Here is a 21025-nt window from a genome sequence, read left to right as displayed (position 1 = left end):
AGTATTGTAATTATTAACTAATTAATGCCTCCATAAAATATATATTGGACATTGAGTCAGTCATTTACAGCCTATCAGGAGGCCATGTGGCCCAATGAGTCTATGCTTGCTCTCCACGGAGTCAGCCCCACTCCCCCGCTCTATCCCCGTAGCCCTGTAAGTTTATTTCCTTCAAATGCCCATCCGATTTTCTTTTGAAATCATTGACTGTCTCCACTTCCACCACTCTCATGGGCAGCAAGTTCCAGGTCAATACCATTCACTGCGTAAAAAAAGTTCTTCCTCACATTCCCCCAGCATCTCTTACCCAAAACCTTCAATCTGTATCGCCCAGTCCTTGTACCAGTTAATGGTAACAGATTTTCCTTGTCTATCTTATCTAAGTCTGTCATAATCTTGCATACTTCTTTCAAATCTCCCCTCAATCTCCTTTGCTCCAGGGAGAACAACCCCAGCTTCTCCAACCTAACCTCGTAACAAAAATCCCTGGAACCACTCTGGTGAATCTCCTCTGCATCCTCTCAAGGGCTCTCATATCCTTCCTGAAGTGTGGTGCCCAGAACTGGATGCAATACTCCAGTTGGGGCCTAACCAGAGCTTTATAAATGTTCAGCATAACTTCCCTACTTTTGTACACAATGCCGCTAATTATGAAGCCCAAGATACCATATGCTTTGTTAACTACTCTCTCAATATGTCCTGCCACCTTCAAAGATCAATGCACATGCACCTCCAGGTCCCTCTGTTCCTACACACTCTTTAAAACTGTGCCATTAAGTCTATATTGCCTTGCCCTTTCTGCTAAAATGCATCTTCATAATTTATAGGAATCTTTTTGGTTTTAATGACTAAAGTAATTATTCAAGTGAGGAGCAGGGAGAAAACTGGAGTGGGGTGGGGGGAGGGAAAGAGAAAGAAAAAAAAAAAAACAGGGGATGAATGATGCAGGGAGGAACCCTACCTCCCACCAACCAATGATCAAAAAGAGCAGGAACCAAGTTTCTTCATAGGATATCATAAATAACTCTTCCAATGTATCATAGCTCCATTTAAAAGGGAAGCTAGATAAATACATGAGGGACAAAAGAGAAGGATGCACTGGCAGGGTGAGATGAAGCAAGGTAGGAGGAGGCTTGTGTACAGCATAAAAACGGGCAAAGACCTGTTGGGAAGAATGGCCCATTTCCAGTCTGTAAAACTCTATGCAAAGATCCATTTTACTTTCTTAACGTAGTTTACATTATGCAGCATTGAAAGTGTAGACAAATGTATTATATGGTCAAAGCAGAAACTTTGGCAGCAGCAAAAGGATGTGAAGAACTCAAATGTTAATGAAGATGTACCTGTCCCATTAAGGAATGTTGTTTTATTAACTTTCATCTTAGTTTATCAAAACACACAATACTTTTCCCTTTGCCCCTTTAAACCTCAACAGTCTTGAATTCAATGAAACATGACCACTCACAAAGTAAGTAGTTAGAATAATAGTGCATGCTGCAATAATAGAAGCCAGTACGACGTCCGGGGGTATTTCAGTACCACTACGACCCAGTATGGGGGTGAACATTTCAAATGCACCCCAACTTAGATACATGGTCAGCAGATGAGGAATAAACAGGCCCAGAAAATAAATTGCCGTCAGCTTCACTGTAACACCTAGATCAAACAGAAAGAGACAGAAATCCATTAAAATTTCAAATACAGCACTGATGACTTACAAAAACCTTTTTTTCCCAATTGTATAAACATTTCCCCTCTACCCCCCAACCCGACAGATTTTTCCAGCTATTGAATACTCTCAACCCAGACTACTTATTCCAGCCTTTCAGTATCTACAAGAATTCCCGTACCTTACAGGAAAAGTTGGAAAATAAAGGAAAGCTCATGACTGAGGAAAAGACACACAAAAATATATGAATATCAAGGCAGGAATAGAATATACAAACCCAACATAATTTTTCCATATATTGCGGAGGAAAATAAAAATTACATGGAAAAATGAATGGTACACAGGAAAGATTTAATAGTGATACAATAATTAAAGCTTATGGATAATTGTGTATTGCTTTAATATCAGAAAAATAACTTGCACTTCCAAACAAGAGAACTACTATGCTCTTTCACACAATAGGTGCCTGCCTGTGCAATGACTCTCTCTGCTTTTCAGTTCCACCTTTAGGAAAACACGCATCTGCACTGCCACGTTTATTCCCAAGTACTAAACACGTTTGCAACAAACATGTGATCACCCAAAATAACACAATAAAATTGCCCTGCGTTTTATAATGTTTAACATTGGGTAATCAAATACTGTTTTCTTCCCCCAGTAGCAACATCAAGCATATATGTACAGCACGACTGGATGTAGAATAAAAAGACAACTTTGTCCAAAAAATTAACCTTCACTTTAATCTCAGAAAATGAGCCCGACTGCACCAGTTTTACAGTTTAAAATTCAGCCATTCTGCAGCTGCTAAACATGTCTGCCAAGTTAGTATTAATTTGTAGGTAGTTTTGTGCTGCAGATTGAACCCCAATAATTCAAAAGACCCCCTTAGGGGAACCAAGGCAACTTTCATCCAGTCTGCCCTGGATTTTATCCTAGGCCTCAGAATTTCTGCAAGCTTTTAAGTTCTCCAAGTTCCCTTGTTCCAAACTATCTTAATCGAGCTTTAATTTAAATTGGTCAGCGTTGGCTCACTCCATCATCTGAGGAGAGGGAGGCAAGGTAATTGTGGGGAAGATACCAATTCTTCAGGGAATGAAGACTGTTTTGTCAAGTACTGAAAAGACAAAATAACTCCTTTAACTACCATATTATGTAAAACTGCCCAATTGGTGGTGTTGAAGATGGGTGGCCATAAAAGGGAAGCTTAACACAGGCAGAGAGAGAGTTAAACTGATGTACTGAGCTAAAAGGACTAGTTTAGATCAGACCCCTCGGCTCCTCTTCAAGAGTGCTCTTGGTCACTGTCGTGGATCAAATAAATTTTAAAAGCTCGTTTCAAATTTTGATGTGCATCTGCACAATAGGGAGGACAGTTTGAACCTCTCAAAAGTTGCAGCATTCGGGTCAGTAGCATTTAATAGCATTAGAAAAATGTAAAAGAAAATGGTACAGCTGGGAGGTTTTTAAAAAAATATTTAGCCCAAATTTGTGCTTCTACATTGCAGCATATTTAAAATCAAAGCACCATTAGATTATTTCCTCAAGCCACCATCCAAACTTGAACTGAGGCTGCTTCAACCTCACTTACACTGCATACTTTGTATTTGCTGTAATGTGGTTTTAACTCTCAAATATGCAAACATGTGCATTGTTATACAGGATGCCTGACCTATAAAGAACCCAGGTGGTCTTTATGGCATTAACCGGTCTGAAATCTGGCCTAAATCATCTCTCTTACACCTGCATTCTACTTTTATTCTAAACTAAAGCAGGGACAAAATTGATTTATCCAAATTGCTAAAATAGTAGAACAGAGAACTGGGATTAATAAATAGTCACAGCAACAGCAGTAGGCCTTTCAGCCCTAGCCTGCTCCGCCATTCAATTCAATCATGACTGATCTGTACCTCAACTTTACCAGCCTATGATCCACATCCTTTGATACCCAAAGTAATAGAAATCTGTCGATCTCAAGTCTTGAAAATTTCAAATCGGCCCAGCATCCACAGCCTTTTGGGAGAGAAATTGCACATTTCACTACCCTGTGTGGAAAAGCAGTTCCTGATTTCATTCCTGAATGGTCATGTGCTAATTTTAAGATTCTGGCCCCTTGTTCTGGATTCACCACCAGAGAAACTAACTCATGTTTATTCCATTGAATTATCATTTAAAACACCTTTTATTCCACAAGGTTAGAGACTAATCTTAACTAACTGTATTTCTGAATCTGCAGCGAAGAGAAAAGTCAAATCAGAAATGGCCATCTATCAAATTGAACTGTTACTTTTATTACATACTTAAAAAAAAAAATTGACCTAAAATTAATTTGTTAGAATCAGCATAAATTAGCCAACAACTTCAGTACTTTTTATTAAAAAGTAATGAGAACTGTCTGTAATGAGAGCTGGATGAATCTGCAAAATGGAGTAGCTTGCTAAACAGAGTGACAATACGAATTTGGAGAGAGTGGCAATTCAGTGCAGAGGGGGAAGGAGGTACTTAAACCAAAGGGCAACAATAAATAACCACACCGGAGGAAACAGAAAAAGTGGCATCATAATCAACACACGGGAAAGGCAGAACGAAGGAGTATAAGATAATCATATCAGTAAGCATCTAGATATCCCTTTGTGTGTTTAATATCTTGAGTGGTTAGTGTTCAGCTTGAGCTAGTAAGGACTAAATCATAGTGCAAGCAAGTGTAAGTCAATGGAAAACAAGCTAAATGATTAAATTCTAACTACATTTAAAGATGCTTGTAACTGCTAAATAGCTAAGTAATTAATCATAGTAACTAATTACTAATTTATTTAACATCAAGCTAAATCCACCTATTTAATAAATCTAGACATCTGCAAGAAATGTCTCTGCCTCTATCATTCCGGCTCAGAGTCATTCGGCTGGAGTCCAAGTTATATACTCTTCCGTGTAAGGAAGGAGGAAGGATTACTGGGTAATTTACTCCAGAGTGCAGTCACACACACCAGATAAATATATAAAATTCTTAAGGGGCTAGACAGGGTAGATTGTGAGAAAATGTTTCCCTGGGTGAGGAATGTAGAACATGGAGCCACAGTCTCAGAACAAGGAGTCGGCCATTTAGGACTGAGATAAGGAGAAATTTCTTCACTCAAAGGGCTATGAATCTTTAGAATTTTCTACATCAGAGACAGTCATTGAGTGCATTCAACACATAGATCAACAGATTTTTGGGTACAAAGGAAATTAATGGATAAGGGGACAGTGTGGGAAGGTATAGCTCAAGTAGAAGATGAGCCATGATCGCATTGAATGGCGGAGCAAAGGGCCAAATGGCCTACTCCAGCTCCTTTTTTAAAAAATGTTCTTCTGAAAGCACATTGACAGGAAAGTGGGGTTGCAAGTGTGACCATCAGTCAGTCAACCAGGTGAGGGGAACTTAGGAAAGGTGGGTGAAGGAAGTCCAGCAAATATCATTCCTGTCCAACAAGTACAAAGTATGCGATATCTGTGAAAATAAGGACAAAGACAGTTGGCAGGACAGCCAAAATGCTGACCAAAGCACCATAGAGCAGGAGGTGCTGCTGTGAAGCCCCTTGGGTCGTTTTATTATGTTAAAGGTGCTATATAAATAAGTTGTCGTTGCTGTTATTGCAAGAGTGTGAAATTTTGAGTATCATACCCAACCCTTCAGCCAAACACCTGCCTCCCAATCCTAGTAATCCTTCTTTCGTAGGGCAATCCCAAGTACATGTGAACATACGAATTAGGAGCAGAAGTAGGCCATTCAGTCCCTCGAGCCTGCTCCGCCATCCAATAAGATCATAGCTGATCTGTTTGTGTCTCGAATTTCACACTCCCATCTACCCCCGATAACCTTTGATTCCCTTGCCCAACAAGAATCTATCTACCTCCGCCTTAAAAATATTCAATGGTCCCTTCTCCATCACCTTCTGAGGCAGAGAGTTCCAAAGTCGCAGAACCCTCAGAGAAAAAATATCTCTTCATCTCAGTCCTAAAAGGGTGACCCTTAATTTTAAAGCAGTGGCCCCTAGTTCTGGACTCACCTACAAGTGGAAACATCTTTTCCACATCCACCTTGTCAAGACCATTCAGGATCTTATATGCTTCAATCAAGTCTCCCTTCACTCTTCTAAACTCCAGTGAAAACAAGCCCAGCCTGTTCAACCTTTGCTCATAAGACAACTCATGCATTCCAGGTATCAATCTAGTAAAACTCCTCTGAACCACCTCCAATGCATTTACATCCTTCCTTAAATAAGGAGACCAAAACTGCACACAATATTTGAGATGTGGTCTCACCAACGCCCTATATAACTGAAGCATAACATCCTTTTATTTTCAATTCCTCTAGTAATAAAGGATAGCATTCCATTAGTCTTCTTTATTATTTGCTGTACCTGCATTCTAACTTTTTGTGCCTCATGCACTAGAACACCTAGATCCCTCTGCACCCTAAAATTCTGCAGTCGTTTTCCGTTAAAGTAATACTCTGCTTTTTTATTTTTCCTGCCAAAGTGAACAACTTCACATTTTCCCACATTATCTTCCAGATTTTTGCTCACTCACTCACCTATCTATATCAGTCTGCAACCTCCTTATGTCCTCTTAAAACATACTTTCCTACCTATCTGTCATCTGTAAATTTAGCTACCATGCCATCGCTCCCCTCATCTAAGTCATTGATATAAATTGTAAAAAGTTGAGGCCCCAGCACAGACCCTGGCAGGACTCCACTCTTCACATTCTGCCACTCAGAAAAGAATCCATCTATGCATATTATGTTTTTTGCCAGCCAGCCAATCTTCTATCCATGCTAATTTGTTACCCCCTACAACATGAGCTCCAACTTTGCACAATAACCATTTATGTGGCACCTTGTAACACCTTCCCCACGATAGACGTCAAGCAATCTGACCTATAGTTGCCTGTTTTCTGCCTCCCCCCACTTCTTGAATAGAGGGGTTATATTAGCTACTTTCCAGCCTGATGGAACCTTTCCAGAATCTAGCGAATTTTGAAAAATTAACACCAGTGCATCTACTACCTCATTAGCCACCTCTTTTAAGGCCTTAGGATGAGGTCCATCAGGACTGGACTTGTCAGCCCACAGCTCCATCAGTTTGCTCAGTACCACTTCCCTGGTGATTGTAATTTCACCAAGTTCCTCTCTTCTTTCCACCTCCTGATTTACAGCTATTACTGGAATGTTTTTTGTATCCTCTATAGTGAAGACAGAAGCAAAATATTTGTTCATTTCATCTGCCATTTCCTTATTATCTACTATTAACTCCCCATTTTCACTCTTTAGAGGACCTCCTTAGAGGGCAGCGCAGTGGCTAGCACCGCAGCCTCACAGCTCCAGGGACCCGGGTTCAATTCTGGGTACTGCCTGTGCGGAGTTTGCAAGTTCTCCCTGTGACCACGTGGGTTTTCGCCAGGTGCTCTGGTTTCCTCCCACAGCCAAAGACTTGCAGGTTGATAGGTAAATTGGCAATTGTAAATTGCCCCTAGTGTAGGTAGGGAATATGGGATTACTGTAGGGTTGTTATTGTGGGTGGTTGTTGGTCGGCACAGACTCGGTGGGCCGAAGGGCCTGTTTCAGTGCTGAATCTCTAAACAAACAAACAAACAAACAAACACTCACTTTACTTACGCTTTTCTTTTTTAAATACCTGTAGAAACTCTTGTTATCTGTTTTTACATTTCTAGCTAGCTTCCTGTCGTACTCTAATTTCTTTCTCCTGATTAACCTTTTAGTCATTCTCTGCCATTCTTTATATTCTGACCAATCATCTGACCTACCACTCATCTTTGCACAATTATATGCTTTTTCCTCAAGTTTGATGCTTTCCTCAAGTTCTTTAGTTAACCACGGATGCTGGGTCCTCCCCTTAGAGTTTTCCTTTAGAGTAGGAATATACTTATCCTGAGTATTCTGAAATATCCCATCTCTACATGAAAAGAGAAGACAAATATGGCAGAGACTGACATAATGTGAAAGACAAATTGAAAGGAAGAACATAGAAAGAATTGGAGAGTGGGAGAGAAGCAGAGGTAGTTGCAGGAAGAAAATGTTTTTTGTAACACAACAGAAGGTCAGCTAAAAAGGTACAGAAAGCGAAAAGTGTGATCAAAGTATTTCTTGAATTATTGCTACGAATTTATTTCATAATCAACTTTTTGCATAGCTATACAAAGTATGAAAGTTTACCTTTTTGCTTCAGCTCCGTCGCAATCAGTACTCTCACAATCAGAGGAAAGGCCACCCATAGTCCAGGCACATAAGCTGAGCACAGGCCTCGTTGCGTAAAGTAAACCAAAGTACAGCACCAGATTGTTAATGAAACATCAAAATACAGCTCCGCTAGGTAAAACTCATTCGTACTCTGTACACAAACAAAAGTTATAATTTAGTAGGTCAGATATATGCCAACAATAATGAAATTTGGTGTCTTCACAGCCTATTCTATATAGAAATTAGAGATTCAGGGAACTATCATGCATTCCCGTTACAAGATGCTTTTGAGAGTGAAATCTCGAATGCATGCCATAACAGAGGGGAGATTCTCCTGGCACTACCCAGTCTCCCCAAAGGAGTAATGGAAAATGCTGCAGTAAGGTGTGACGAAAACCACACCTACCAAAAATAGGACATATTAATTTTGTCATATGGAACATTTTGAACTGTTAGTGAATTTGAAATAACTTGTTTAAAGAAACCACAGCAGTGGCTGAAAATATTTGAATGCACATTTGCATTCTAAAGGACAGTGGCTGGAAACATGGCTGCACATTTGCATTCTAAAGGACAGTGGCTGGAAACATGGCTGCACATTTGCATTCTAAAGGACAGTGGCTGGAAACATGGCTGAACATTTGCACTCTAAAAGACAGCTGAATCCTGATTCAATTTTCAATTAACCAGATGGATTATGATCAAGAGACATTGAATGTGTAAAACGCCAGCATTTACCCCCCACCCCCTCCACCCCCACACTGAGAGTGTTTGCCAAGCTTGGGGGAAAATCTACAAACCTCGCCAGGCAGGTTGTTCCAAATAAGGAGCTAGTCACATGACTAACCTGCAGCAAGCTTGTTTTTTTCTGAATTGTGCCACACAGTTGAAGCGACTGCAACTCAACGTGGAGAGAGAGGATCTCTCTCTCTCTCACGCAAAGTTCCAGGGAACAACGGAAATAACTCAAGCCTCAAGAGAGAAGACTCCTGCAGCCTTCTGATACCAGCTAAACAATTGAAAGTGTGCACTGGACCCCAACGAGAACTGCAAGACTTAACTGCAATCAAAAGCTTTACATCAAATCCCAAAATGAGTAACTGAACTTCATATTACTTCAAACCTTCCCTCTTTAATTCTTTCTCCTCCTCTGTCTCTTTTTGCGTGTGCTTATCACGTATGCATGCTAGCTCAGAGAGACAGGGCAGTGGCAGGAGTCAGTTCCCTGCAGTTTCCCTGAATGTGTAGCGAATCGGGCCATTGCAAACCAGTTCCCCCAGAGGAGACTGAATTGGCACTGCAGGCAAACGACCATGAGGTCTGCTTGTCTGAGAAAGAGGACTCAGGGAACAAATTAAATGAATCTTCCCTAGCTGAGGCTTAGCAAGCTGACCCAATACTGAGAGAGTTAGCATAGGCTGCCCAGTCTGAGATTGAAGCAAAGGGAGTCCCTGACTGCTACTATTTAAAGAATGAGGTACTGATGTGGAAATGTAGTTCTCCTCACAGACCTGAGGGAAAAGAGTGGACAGTAGTTCACCAGTTAGTGGTGCCGGAGATGTACCAGAGAGAAATAGTAAGAATGGCCCATGAGATTACAATGGCTCTACATGTCAGTATACGAAAAACCAAAGCCCGCATGAGGCAGCAGTTTGACTGGCCAAAACTCCACAAAGATGTAGTGGAGTACTGTAGGACTTGCCACATGTGCCAGGTTGAGGGGAAACCCCAACCCACAGTGAAATCTGCACCCCTAATTCCTGTTTCGGCTTTTGGGAAACCCTCCAGCAGAGGGCTGGTGAACTGTAATGGACCCCTGCCAAGAACAAACAGGCACAGGACTGGCAAAAAGTTAGAGAGGAAAGGGGAAAAAGGGACAAAGGGGACAGGTTAAAGGAGATCCGAGAGGAATCCCAAATGAAAACCCCTACTGTCCGGTCAGCCAACCCCAAAATGTTTGAAAAATTAGACCCCACATCCTCCTATGTAAATGCAGACACCAGAAGCACCCCACCAGAGTTGCTAACAGCATTTACAGAAACCTGCAGACACAAACAGAGTCCTCAAGAGGGCAGAGAAACTGTGAGGATGATGCCTCACCGAGTTGAAGTGCTGCAGGGGAGTGCAGTAAAATCTGGACAAATACCTGCAAGCAGGAGTGTCCCAGAGGACAAAGGGAAGATTAGCAAAGAATCTTTCCCCAGAGTCAGGAGAAAAGGGAACCAACCCTCCCCCAAAGTGAAAAGCCCTAGCATGACTCATCCGAGCACTGAAAGTCAGTTCAGAGTGGATCCACCCACTGCCGACTCCCATAATCAGAACTCCAAACCAGGGCTAATTAAATCCAACACCCCCCTCCCCCCACAGACTTCAACACCCTAGGCAGTCATGGAAATGTACAAACTGCAAACCTCCCCAAAAATCACATGTTTACTGGGATGCCCATTCCCAACATACTGCAGGCTGATAGTGAAGAAACTTCAAACCCCTTTGGGCAACACATAGCTATCTCAGACCCGCCTCAAGGGAAAAAGGGCAGTTTAAAGCAGCACTGTTACCAAGGAAAGACAGGCTGCAACAATTTTTAGGATTTGAGAATGAATGAGAGAAATGTATGTGTGTTTTCCTGTACTTTCTCTTCTTTCTATTTTTATAATGAAATGCTCACCTAATATTGCATTTCATTCCGCTGGATGTGGAGGTGTGATGAAAACCACACCTACCAAAAATGGGACATATTGATTTAGTCATATGGAACATTTTGAACTGTTACTGGATTTGAAATAACTTGTTTAAGAGACCACAGCAGTGGCTGGAAACACGGCTGCACATTTTCATTCTAAAAGACAGCTGAAGAGGAGAGACAATGGAACTGCTCCCTGCTTCAATTAACCAGATGGATTTTGATCAAGAGACAATGAATGTGTAAAAGGTCAGCATTCCCCCCACTCCCCCCCAACACTGAGAGTGTCTGCCAAGCTTGGGGGAAAATCCACAAACCTCACCGGGCAAGTTGTTCCAAATAAGGAGCTAGTCACATGACTAACCTGCTGCAAAATTGGTGTTTTTTTCTGAATTGTGCCACACAGTTGAAGAGACTGCAACTCAACATGGAGAGAGAGGAATTCTCTCTCATGCAAAGTTCCAGCAGCCCATGGAAATAACTCAAGCCTCGAGAGAGAAGACTCCTGCAGCCTTCTGATACCAGCTAAACAAGTGAAAGTGTGCACTGGGCCCCAATGAGAACTGCAAGACTTAACAGCAATCAAAGGCTTTACATCAAATCCCAAAACGAGCAACTGAACTTCATATTACTTCAAACCTCTCCTCTTTAATTCTTTCTCCTCCTCCTCCTGTCTCTATTTGTGTGTGTGTTTATCGCATTTGCATGCTAGCGTGGTCACATCGCGCATTTTTAGTAGTTTGAACTGAATTAGAGTTTTATGGTTAATAAACTTACACCTTTCTTGTTTAAATCTGAGAAAAGCTGTCTGGTTGATTTCTTTGCAATTACCATTAGAGAGCAGCAAGCAAGAACTCACTGAGGGGAAGCTAAAAACAAGGTGTTTTAAAAATTAAACCCTGTTAAGGCCAAACCAGGAACAGGCCGTGAGGGGAGCCCTAGACCCTTTCTCACCTGGTCGTAACAGTGACAAACTAGAGTCAAACAAAGGAAAAATTGGGAAAACAATTGCAATAATTGAGTTAAGTCACAAATTAAATGCTTAGCTGGGCAAGTAGCGTTGGCCAATAAATGTGGCCTTGCCAGTGTAGTCAACATCCAGACACAATTTTTTTTATATATATATATAAAATGATGCATCATGGTCATATCAACAGACCAGCTTGGTTTTGGGCCTGATTAAGGAAGTCAAAATTTACAGTATTCAGAGTAGAGTCGAGAACAATGCAATCGCCAATCTACAAAACTAGAAAATATGACAAATATTTCAGACAGGTGCAAAAATAATAGGGTAATAACAGTAGGGGATTTCAATTTCCCCTATATTAGACAGGACAGTATTAGTGCAAAAGGCTTAAAGGGGGCAGAATTCTTAAGGTGCATTCAGGAGAGCTTTTTGAGCCAGCACACAGAGTCCTATAAGAGATGGGGCTGTACTGGACTTAATCCTAGGGAATGAAGCCGGACAATGGTAGAAGTGGCAGTGGGGGAGCATTTCGGGGATTGTGACCATAACTCTGTAAAATGTAAGGTTGTTATGGAAAAGGACATAGAGGGACCGGAAATAAAAGTACTGAATTGGGGGAAGGCAGATTTCAATATGATAAAACAGGATCCAGCCAAAGTGGACTGGGAGCAGCTTCTTGTAGGAAAATCTAAATCAGACCAGTGGGAGTCATTCAGAAAGGAAATAGTGAGAGTTCATGTCCAACATGTTCCCATCAAGGTGAAGATTAGGACCAAAACGTCCATGGAATCCTGGATGTCAAGGGATATAGAGGATTGGATAAGGAAAAAAACGAGGCTTATGGCAGATTCAGAGCGCTGAAAACAGCGGAGGCCCTGGGAGGAGTATAGAAAGTGTAGGGGAGTACTTAAAAAAAGTAATTAGGAGAACAAAGAGGGGACATGAAGAAACACTGGCTGGCAAGATAAAGGAAAATCCCAAGGCGTTTTATAAGTGTATTCAGGGCAAGAGGATAACCAGGGGAAGAGTGGGGCCAATTAGGGACCAAAGTGGCAATCTGCGTGTGGAGCCGGAGGACATAGGTGAGGTTTTGAATGATTACTTTTCATCTGTGTTCACAATGGAGAAGGACGATGTCGCTGTACAGATCAGGGATTGTGATATACTCGAACAAATTAGCACTGAAAAGAGTAAGTATTATCTGTTTTAGCGGGCTTAAAGGTGGATAAATCCCTAAGCCCAGATGAGATGTATCCCAGGCTGCTATGTGAGGCAAGGGAGGAGATAGCAGGGGCTCTGACACATATTTTCAAATCCTCTCTGGCCACAGGAGAGGTGCCAGAGGACTGGAGGACAGCAAATGTGGTACCATTATTCAAGAAAGGTAACAGGGATAAACCAGTTAATTATAGGCCAGTGAGTTTAACGTCAGTGGTAGGGAAACTATTGGAAAAAATTCTGAGAGATAAGATTAATCTCCCCTTGGAGAGGCAGGGATTGATCAGGGATAGTCAGCATGGCTTTGTCAGGGGGAGATAGCGTCGGACAAATTTGAATTTTTCTAGGAAGTGACTAGATGTGTAGATGAGGGTAGGGCAGTTAATGTGGTCTACATGGATTTCAGTAAGGCTTCTGATAAGGTCCCGCATGGGAGATTGATTAAGAAGGTAAGAGCCCATGGGATCCAGGGCAATTTGGCAGATTGGATCCAAAATTGGCTTTGTGGAAGGAGGTAGAGGATGATGGTCGAGGGTTGTTTTTGCAAATGGAGGCCTGTGACCAATGGTGTACTTCAGAGATCGGTGTTAGGACCCTTAAGGTTTGTAGTGTACATTAATGATTTAGACGTGAATATAGGAGGCATGATCAGTAAGTTCACAGATGACACAAAATTGGTGTTGTTGTGGATAGTGAGGAGGAAAGCCTTAGATTGCAGGATGATATAATTGGGCTGGTGAGATGGGCAGAGCAGTGGCAGATGGAATTTAATCCTGAGAAGTATGAGGTGATGCACTTTGGGAGGACCAACAAGGCAAGGGAATATACAATGAATGGTAGGACCCTAGGGAGTACAGAGGGTCAGAGGGACCTTGGTGTACTTATCCATAGATCACTGAAGGCAGTAGCACAGCTAGATAAGGTGGTTAGGAATGCATACGGGATACTTGCCTTAATTAGCCGAGGCACAGAATATAAGAGCAGGGAGGTTATGTTAGAGCTGTATAAAACGCTGGTTAGCCCACAGCTGGAGTACTGTGTACAGTTCTGGGCACCACATTATAGGAAGAATGTGATTGCACTGGACAGGGTGCAAAGGAGATTCACCAGGATGTTGCCTGGACTGGAGAATTTCAGCTATGAGGAGAGACTGGACAGGCTAGGGTTGTTTTTCTTGGAGGGGAGAAGGCTGAGGGGGGGGGCCTGATTGAGGTGTACAAAATTATGAGGGGCATTGATAGGATAGATAGAAAGAAACTTTTTCCCTTAGCGGAGGGGTCAATAACCAGGGGACATTGATTTAAGGTAAGGAGCAGGAGGTTTAAGAGGGGAGTTGAGGAAAAATTTTCTCACCCAGAGGGTGGTTGGAATCTGGAACACACTGCCTGAAGAGGTGGTAGAGGCAGGAACCCTCAACATTTAAGAAGTATTTAGATGAGCACTTGAAACGCCATAGCATACAAGGCTATGGGCCAAGTGCGGGAAAATGGGATTAGATTGGATGGGTGCTTGATGGTTGGTGCAGACGCATTGGGCTGAAGGGCCTGTTTTTGGGCTGTATAACTCTATGACTCTAATGTTTCTTCTAAAGCAAAGATTGTTTTTAAACCATTCTTGATTACGCATGAAAGTGCATGCCTCAGATGGATGTATCCAGGCCTTGCTTAGTCAGGCAGGTAACGGGGAAGGAGAAAAACATCTCTCATCATTTATCTCAGCCACACGCTAACCCCGTACGAAATGGAATACTCAAAAAATGTTGAATTGTTTAGGCACTGGTGAATTCAAACCATTATCTATACAGGACCTGTTTCAGTGTGTTCCAACCACATCCTATGGTATGACCAGAGTTAATGTAACTGAATACAAATGCACGCTTGGAATGTTAGAGCATCTCCTTGCAATACTGATTTACCACAGAGGGCAGTTAGTGGGGTTGGCATGGGGTCGTGGTCTGTGATCACTGTTTCCACATAAAAAAGGCAGAAGTCTAAAAAGCTGAAGATTCTTCATAACTCAAACGTCCAATGCTATAAATCAGCCTTGTGGCTCTTTTCCACAGTACCTTCAGCACATGAAGGGTTCCCTTGAGTATAGTGATCAGAACTAGATACAAGACGCAAGATGTGATCTAGCTAGAGTTGCATACAGTTTGGGGGAAAAATAGTTCTGGTCAGGTTACCCTCATGTACATAAACAGGAACTTTCAACCTATTCCTTGGAAGCTCACTAGCACTAAAGTGAAGACAAAAACAAGAAATGCTGGAATCACTCAGCAGGTCTGGCAGCATCTGTGGAAAGAGAAGCAGAGTTAACGTTTCGGGTCAGTGACCCTTCTTCGGAACTGACAAATATTAGAAAAGTCACAGATTATAAGCAAGTGAGGTGGGGGTGGGGAAAGAGATAACAAAGAAGAAGGTACAGATTGGACCAGGCCACATAGCTGACCAAAAGGTCACGGAGCAAAGGCAAACAATATGTTAATGGTGTGTTGAAAGACAAAGCATTAGTACAGATTAGGTGTGAATACACTGAATATTGAACAGCAGCAAGTGCAAACCTGAAAAAAAGTGAGTAAGCAAACTGAACAAACTAAGATGAAATGAAATAAATGCAAAAAAAGATAGTAAAAAATGTAAAAAAGAATGTAAAAAAAAGGAAGAAAAAATAACTAAAAATGAAAGTAAAATGGAGGGCTGTCATGCTCTGAAATTATTGAACTCAATGTTCAGTCCGGCAGGCTGTAGTGTGCCTAATCGGTAGATGAGATGCTGTTCCTCGAGCTTGCGTTGATGTTCACTGGAACACTGCAGCAATCCCAGGACAGAGATGTGAGCATGAGAGCAGGGGGGGAGTGTCGAAATGGCAAGCAACCGGAAGCTCAGGGTCCTGCTTGCGGACTGAGCGGAGATGTTCCGCAAAGCGGTCACCCAGTCTGCGCTTGGTCTCCCCAATGTAGAGGAGACCACACTGTGAGCAGCGAATACAGTATACTACATTGAAAGAAGTACAAGTAAATCGCTGCTTCACCTGAAAGGAGTGTTTGGGGCCTGGGAAAGTGAGGAGAGGGGAGGTAAATGGGCAGGTATTACACCTCCTGCGATTGCAGGGGAAGGTGCCCTGGGACGGGGACGAGGTGGTGGGGGCAATGGAGGAGTGGACCAGGGTGTCGCGGAGGGAACGATCCCTTTGGAATGCTGACAGGGGAAGGGAGGGGAAGATGCGACTGGTAGTGGCATCACGCTGGAGGTGGCGAAAATGGCGGAGGGTGATCCTTTGGATATGGAGGCTGGTGGGATGAAAAGTGAGGACAAGGGGAACCCTGTCACGGTTCTGGGAGGGAGGGGAAGGGGTGAGGGTAGAGGTGCGGGGAATGGGTCGGACACGGTTGAAAACTTTATTAACTTTGCTTCCAATTTCCACCCTTCTCTCACCTTTACATGGTCCATCTCTGACACTTCCCTTCCCTTCCTCGACTTCTCTGTCTCCATCTCTGGGGATAGGTTGTCTACCAATATCCATTATAAGCCCACCGACTCCCACAGCTACCTCGACTACACCTCTTCACACCCTACCTCCTGTAAGGACTCCATTCCATTCTCCCAGTTTCTCCGTCTCCGACGCATCTGCTCTGATGATGCTACCTTCCATGACGGTGCTTCTGATATGACCTCCTTTTTCCTCAACCGAGGATTTCCCCCCACTGTGGTTGACAGGGCCCTCAACCGTGTCCGACCCATTCCCCGCACCTCTGCCCTCACCCCTTCCCCTCCCTCCCAGAACCGTGACAGGGTTCCCCTTGTCCTCACTTTTCATCCCACCAGCCTCCATATCCAAAGGATCATCCTCCGCCATTTTCGCCACCTCCAGCGTGATGCCACTACCAGTCGCATCTTCCCCTCCCTTCCCCTGTCAGCATTCCGAAGGGATCGTTCCCTCCGCGACACCCTGGTCCACTCCTCCATTACCCCCACCACCTCGTCCCCGTCCCAGGGCACCTTCCCCTGCAATCGCAGGAGGTGTAATACCTGCCCATTTACCTCCCCTCCCCTCACTATCCCAGGCCCCAAACACTCCTTTCAGGTGAAGCAGCGATTTACTTGTACTTCTTTCAATGTAGTATACTGTATTCGCTGCTCACAGTGTGGTCTCCTCTACATTGGGGAGACCAAGCGCAGACTGGGTGACCGCTTTGCGGAACATCTCCGCTCAGTCCGCAAGCAGGACCCTGAGCTTCCGGTTGCTTGCCATTTCGACACTCCCCCCTGCTCTCATGCTCACATCTCTGTCCTGGGATTGCTGCAGTGTTCCAGTGAACATCAACGCAAGCTCGAGGAACAGCATCTCATCTACCGATTAGGCACACTACAGCCTGCCGGACTGAACACTGAGTTCAATAATTTCAGAGCATGACAGCCCCCCATTTTACTTTCATTTTTAGTTATTTTTTCTTCCTCTTTTTTTTTACATTCCTTTTTACATTTTTTACAATCTTTTTTTGCATTTATTTCATTTCATCTTAGTTTGTTCAGTTTGCTTACCCACTGTTTTTTTCAGGTTGTTTTTCTTCAGGTTTGCACTTGCTGCTGTTCAATATTCAGTGTATTCACACCTAATCTGTACTAATGCTTTGTCTTTCAACACATCATTAACATATTGTTTGCCTTTGCTCCGTGACCTTTTGGTCAGCTATGTGGCCTGGTCCAATCTGCACCTTCTCCTTTGTTATCTCTTGCCCCACCTCCACCTCACTTGCTTATAATCTGTGACTTTTCTAATGTTTGTCAGTTCCGAAGAAGGGTCACTGACCCGAAACGTTAACTCTGCTTCTCTTTCCACAGATGCTGCCAGACCTGATGAGTGATTCCAGCATTTCTTGTTTTTGTTTTAGATTTCCAGCATCTACAGTATTTTGCTTTTATTTTACTAAAGTGAAGACCCTGGCTTGGTGATAAAAATGCTCACAAAGTATGCCTGTCAAAAGGTGGTTGCAAGTTTCTCCTCCCAGCCTCCATACCTGACTTCTGCAAAGTAAAGAAGGCATGAGAGAATTATACATCATTACAATCCACAAACTGAGTCTTCAAAAGCTCTAGCGCTAGATCAGTCACTCAGGCTTTGAGGGAGTGTGCAGCAAAAGAGCAGAAAAATATCAGGCATTAATTGACAAGACATAGAATACAAAAGCTCAAAAAGAATCTATATACTTACTCCATAGTAAAGATTTTTTGCAAGTGTATGAATCAGTATGAGCTTAGCAAGGGCTATTGAGCCATACAAAACAACAGAAACGTAGAAGTGGGTGTACCAAGACATTGCATGTCCAGTCAGAGACACGAATACTGCTACAATAAGGACTGTTACAAAGATAATAAACCAGCATAGTATTGTGACAGCGATTCCATAAAAGAGATCCCTCCTATAGTGAGAACCTGTAAATAATCACACCAGTTACAACTGTAGGATAAACAGAAACATAATTGATGTCATTTTAGTACCAATTATCAGATATTAAGAACAAAACAATATACATTTATATTGCACATTTAATATAGCAAAAACATCCAAAGGCACCATTATGCAAAATTTGATAGAGCCACATAAAGGGATATTAGGACAAGTGACCAAAAGCTTGGTCAAAGAGGTAGGTTTGAAGGAGCAACTTAAAGGGAGGAGAGGGAGAGAGGCAGAGTGGTTTGGGGTTTCCAAAGCTTGGGGTCTAGGCCCTTGATGGCAAAGTGCTAATGGTAGAGTGATGAAAACAGAAGGTTGTACAAGAGGCCAGAAAAAAAAGCGCACAGAAATCTCAGCAAGACAGATTGTAGGGCTGGAGGAGGTTACAGAGATAGGGAAGGGTGAGGCCACATAAGGATTTGAACACAAGGATCAGAACTTTGAAGCTGAAGTGTTGCCGGACAGGGAGCCAATGTAGGTCAGCAAACACATTGGTGAATGGAACCTGGTGTGTATTAGGATATTGGCAGCAGAGTTCAGATAAGCTCAAGTTTACGATCCTTATAGTATTTCTCTCTCCTTTCCATTCCATTGGAGATGCTACATAGCAAGAGTCAACAATCGACTCAATTGCAACCTAGCCCATTAATGACCTCACCTCAAAGACCATCATGTGCACTTTCTACCAGGATTCATCATCAGATAGCGACCAGAAGTGGGAACACTGGCAAATTTTTGGCTTCCATATTAGCCTGAGAACAGAACCAATAGCAGTGCCTACTCTGCAGCCTTGGTTGAAATCAGCTAAGTTAGCAGTGACTGGGGAACTATTTACCCATTGCGTCACTGGCAGAGCTTCAGAATTACCCAATTTTACCATAGAAACATTAGCGCTCCATTCTGATTCTGAGTGTCTAAATTTAGAGACCCTAAACATATTTGAGAAGAAGTGTCAATTTTTAAAATATGCATCTAAATAACTTGGTTCAAATTTACCCGCAAAGCAATGCTGATGAGTCGGTAACTTAATTGCAAGATATAGGGCTGAATTTTACCAGCCCTCTGCCGTCGGCAATCATGGGGGGGGGGCGGGAGGGAGGACTATGGGTCCATAAAATTCTACTGAGAGGCCCGTCACAACCCCCGACGCCGGGAAGGCTCCACCGCATATTACCAGCGGCAGTGAGGCCTCAGTGCGGCCCCCCCCCCCCACCCCGCCGCTCGGCGGTGGAACCTTCATTTACATATCAAAATAAATTCAAATAAATGCAAAAGAACCTACTTTGTCCCAACAGCCGTCCCACGCTGATACTCGGAGATCCGAGGAGTGACACTGGTGGGGCGGGGAGAGGGGGGGGGTGGGGGTGAGGAGTGAAATTTTCAGGGCTTGGGAGTTGGGGGGGGGGGGGGGGGGAAGAGCAGAGAAAATGGTTTCCAATGGCTGAGGGGATGGTGGAAAGGGGGCAAAGGTGACTAAGTTCAGGGGGGAAAGTTCGGCTTTTTGGTCGGAAAGTCCCAAAAAATAAAGTGCCTGGTCATTGTTGGGGCGGGGGGGGGGGTGGCGGGTGGTAGTGGTAGAGGTGATCTCAGCTTTTACTGAATTTTGTACAGTGAGAGTAATGATGTTCCTTTAAAAATGTAAACTCGGCCGAAGGGCATGAAGCCCTTTAAAAATGGCACTGGCGCCGTTGCCAGGGATAGAGCGGCCAACCCCTCTACATCATCAGGGGCAGCCATTCCCACCCCCCTCCATTTAAATGAAGCCCACACGAAATATCGAGACCAGCTTATAAATCTCAGCCCGTAGTCTCAACATAATAAAAAACAGAGATGAACAAATCCATATATTTTCTACACTCCTCCTGTTGAATGCATACATTTCTGTGAACACAATGCTTTGGAATTTGGTGCTAATATCTTGATACCATCACCTGCATAATCCTGAACTCCCCTTTGATAACAGGCAATTAAAAAATAAAATAAAGCCTTGTATTTATTTAGCACCTAGTCACATATCTCAAGCGCGTCGAAGTCCTTCACATATGTTACTCAGAAGTGCTGTGATTACCTATGTTGTATAGGCAAACAAAGCAGCCACTTTGTACACATGAGCCATCAATATCAGTGAAACTAATGATGACTTAATTTGTCATTGGTGCCATTGGTAGAGGGATAAATGTTGGACAAGACACATGAGAAGAAACTCCTGTTATTCCTGAACAGTGATGCAGGATTTTTAAAAGTCCAATTGAAACATACTAGCAAACAGTTGCAGACTCTATTTAACATCTCAAAGGACAGCACCTCTGACTGCAAAACCTGCTCAGTTAGTTATCGGTCAAAATTGCACGTTTAAGACCTGGAGTGGGGCTTAAACCTGCAACCTTCTGACCTATATAGAGAGTATACAACCAAGCTGCGAGATAAGCCAACTGCTCTTTGCTAAATATTGCAATGTTATTTTAAACCCAAATTCCTTAAAAAGATGAATAATTTTAGCCACCACTGCAAAAAGCAGTTAAAAACTTGATCAGACTTACCCTGATTTACTGATATTGAGAATTTTTTTCCCTAAGTAGACAACAGCTGCTACAGCCACCAAACAGTTTATGATAGCACCAATCCGTTGTGGGTAGGCCACGACAAACAATCCAAGTACATCAAAAAACACCATGGTCCCATGGCGATACTGCGTTGAGTCAGCCAGCTCCACAGATGTCGCCAAGTACTGCAGTACAGCCAGTATATTGTCACCTACAAATACCATAATACATTTTAGAACGGCTTTAAAAAATA

The 21025-nt window shown here is 42.9% G+C and overlaps 1 protein-coding gene across 1 annotated transcript in view; it reads right to left on the bottom strand.

Moving 5' to 3' along the window:
* LOC137361464 (endoplasmic reticulum metallopeptidase 1-like) overlaps nucleotides 1–20983 on the bottom strand; it is a gene marked incomplete at its 5' end in the record, with an annotated part of 28939 nt that extends 7956 nt beyond the window's left edge. The window contains 5 exon segments of the mRNA XM_068026324.1: nucleotides 1466–1656; nucleotides 7884–8058; nucleotides 17987–18207; nucleotides 20770–20800; nucleotides 20802–20983. Coding sequence (XP_067882425.1) covers nucleotides 1466–1656; nucleotides 7884–8058; nucleotides 17987–18207; nucleotides 20770–20800; nucleotides 20802–20983 — 800 coding nt within the window.
* Nucleotides 20984–21025: the final 42 nt, after the last annotated feature.

This window comes from Heterodontus francisci, unplaced genomic scaffold (assembly GCF_036365525.1).
Source record: "Heterodontus francisci isolate sHetFra1 unplaced genomic scaffold, sHetFra1.hap1 HAP1_SCAFFOLD_1318, whole genome shotgun sequence".
NCBI lineage: Eukaryota > Metazoa > Chordata > Chondrichthyes > Heterodontiformes > Heterodontidae > Heterodontus > Heterodontus francisci.
This window is presented reverse-complemented; position numbering and strand designations above follow the sequence as displayed.